The 3,196-nt window shown below is 34.1% G+C and overlaps 1 protein-coding gene across 1 annotated transcript in view; it reads left to right on the forward strand.

Moving 5' to 3' along the window:
- Positions 1-483: 483 nt before the first annotated feature.
- The window catches only part of CBG21819, a gene marked incomplete at both ends in the record, with an annotated part of 4,669 nt that continues 1,956 nt past the window's right edge, over positions 484-3,196 (forward strand). The window contains 2 exons of the mRNA XM_002635580.1: positions 484-518; positions 1,718-2,820. Of these exons, the coding sequence (XP_002635626.1) occupies positions 484-518; positions 1,718-2,820 (1,138 nt within the window). The remainder of the gene's footprint in view (positions 519-1,717; positions 2,821-3,196) is intronic.

The following is a 3,196-nucleotide window of genomic DNA, read 5'->3' on the forward strand; positions in this document are numbered from 1 at the left end:
CTCTGCCACGTGGCATATCTCGTTTGGATGGATTCGTAGAAAATCTTGTCAACTACAAAATTGAAGCCGTATTTTTGCTTAGCGTATCTGGAAAAATTTAGATTCCTAGGACAAAATCTAGTTGAATTACGAGATGATAAAAATCGATACCAATTTCATCCTCTCAATGTAATTCCGCATTTTTCAAAAAAGTCTGGCGGGAATTCAACATTTCAAAAAGCTTCGAAATCCTCTCCAAATACTTTTAGACTTCTAGAAGCTTTAAAAAGTGGGAAACTAGCTACGAGGGGACAACTCAAAGGAAGAAAAAACCAAAGACATACAACACAAAAAAGAATGTGTATTGTATTTTTTATTTGTGTTTGGGTTTGGGTTTGAGTTAGACTGACTTGGGGTCAAACCTTGAGAGAGAAAGAGAGAGAGAGAGAGAGAGAGAGAGAGAGAGAGAGAGAGAGAGAGAGAGATACGCAGAGAAACGAGAGAATGCCGAAAATAAAGAGCAATTTCGCGTGTGAAGGGTATGAGAATGAATGGAAAAGCTGGCGAACGGAAAAAAAAGAAAAAAGGAAAGAAAATAAAAGATAGAGAACTTTTATAGCCCTCTCTCTCTCTCTCTCGGTTCTTTTTTATTTTATGCTGAAAAAATGAAACGGGTAAAATAGAAATTGAATTTTTTAGAGATCATAAATTGAAGCAATTTCGAGAGAGAGATGGGAGAAAAACGAAAAATTAAAATTTTGAAAAAAAAAATTCAGAAATTTCTAGAGTTTCCGAATTTTTGAAATGTTAAAGATTCTGAAACTCTGATAGGAGGATTTTTATATTTTAAGAAGCAGAAAACATTGAAATAAAGATCGGTAAAAAGGGATCTTTGCAAAATATGAGGCCCAGAATTTTCTGGAATTTCTGAAATTTTGGAATTTTGAAGATTCTCATTTTTTCAAAGAATCTCAGAATCTCAGAATTTCAGAATTTCAGAATCCCAGAATCCCAGAATCTCAGAATCTCAAAATCTTAGAATTTCAGAATCTCAGAATCTCAGAATCTCAGAATCTCAGAATCTCAGAATCTCAGAATCTTGGAAGTTCAGAATCTTCTAAATTCAGAATTTCAGAATCTCAGAATCTCCGAAGCTCCGAAGCTCCGAATCCCAGAATTCCAGAAATTCTGAATTTCAGAATCTCGAAATTTGAAATTCTGAGATCCTAAAACTCTGCAATTCTAAAGTAAACATTTTCTTCTCTTTTCGACAACCTAAAATTTCGAAACTGTGTCAAAAAACCTTGACGCGCAGATTCTTATCTTCTCCTTTTTTTTGAAGTTTAAAGAAAAATAAAAGACGTTGGTTTTTCGAAAAAAAAAAGCGCCAAAAAAGAAGACGTTTGATTTTTGATGAGCTCCTTTTTCTCCGTTTTCTTCCCAGAGAAATTTTTTTCCAGAAAACGGGACGAATTTAAAATTTAATTGAGCAATTAAATTGACCATTCTGTTCTCTTTTTTTTTTTGGAAACAATTAGATGGGAAGGAAACGAGAAATTTTATTCGGGACGAAACGACTGATTGGGCTCGGGAGAATTTTTGAATTTTCTAAAAAAGAATTTCGAATTTTCCAGAAATTTCATGAAATTTTGAAAATCCATTTTTGAGATTTTGAGATTCAGAATCTCAGAATCTCAGAATCTCAGAGTCTCAGAATCTCATAATCTCAAAATCTCAGAATCTCAGAATCTCAGAATCTCAGATTCTCAGAATCTCAGAATCTCAGAATCTCAGAACAGAATCTTAGAATCTCAGAATCTCAGAATCTCAGAATCTCAGAATCTCAGAATCTCAGAATCTCAGAATCTCAGAATCTCAGAATCTCAGAATCTCATAATCTCAAAATCTCAGAATCTCAGAATCTCAGAGTCTCAGAGTCTCAGAATCTCAACCCAGAATCTCAAAATGTCAAAATTTCAGAATCTCAGAATCTCAGATTCTCAGAATCTCAGAATCTCAGATTCTCAGAATCTCAGAATCTCAGAATCTTAGAATCTCAGAATTTCAGAATCTCAGAATTTCAGAATCTCCGAATCTTAGAATCTCAGAGTTTCAGAACCTCAGAATCTCAGAATCTCAGAATTTCAGAATCTCAGAATCTCAGAATCTCAGATTCTCAGAATCTCAGAATCTCAGAACAGAATCTTAGAATCTCAGCATCTCAGAATCTCAGAATCTCAGAATCTCAGAATTTCAGAATCTCAGAATCTCAGAATCTCAGAATCTCAGAATCTCATAATCTCAAAATCTCAGAATCTCAGAATCTCAGAATCTCAGAATCTCAGAACAGAATCTTAGAATCTCAGAATCTCAGAATCTCAGAATCTCAGAATCTCAGAATCTCAGAATCTCAGAATCTCAGAATCTCAGAATCTCATAATCTCAAAATCTCAGAATCTCAGAATCTCAGAATCTCAGAGTCTCAGAGTCTCAGAATCTCAACCCAGAATCTCAAAATGTCAAAATTTCAGAATCTCAGAATCTCAGATTCTCAGAATCTCAGATTCTCAGAATCTCAGAATCTCAGAATCTTAGAATCTCAGAATTTCAGAATCTCAGAATTTCAGAATCTCCGAATCTTAGAATCTCAGAGTTTCAGAACCTCAGAATCTCAGAATCTCAGAATTTCAGAATCTCAGAATCTCAGAATCTCAGATTCTCAGAATCTCAGAATCTCAGAACAGAATCTTAGAATCTCAGCATCTCAGAATCTCAGAATCTCAGAATCTCAGAATTTCAGAATCTCAGAGTTTCAGAACCTCAGAATCTCAGAATCTCAGAGTCTCAGAATCTCAGAATCTCAGAATCTTAGAATTTCAGAATCTCAGAATTTCGAAATATTAAAATTTCAGAATTTCGAAACTTCAGAATCTCAAAATTCCAAAATCCATGAATCTCATGATTCCAGAATTTTCTGACTTCTGTTGATATCTAGAAGACAGAAAAGAGGGATTTAGACGGCAAACAAACAAAAAATATAGCCTCAACGAGAGCTCATGAATTTATGATTAGTAAGTAAAATGAGAATACAAAGATAGGAAGAGGAGAAATAGAGAAAAGGAGGAGGAAAATTTCGTTCTCGAAGTTCTTTTTTTCTCGAAGAATTCAATGAATTTGAAACAGAAACGAAAAAGGAGTAATTTTGAAATTTTTCAAA

The sequence above is a fragment of the Caenorhabditis briggsae genome (genome assembly GCF_000004555.2).
Source record: "Caenorhabditis briggsae complete genome, chrV, whole genome shotgun sequence".
In the NCBI taxonomy this organism is placed as follows: Eukaryota; Metazoa; Nematoda; class Chromadorea; order Rhabditida; family Rhabditidae; genus Caenorhabditis; species Caenorhabditis briggsae.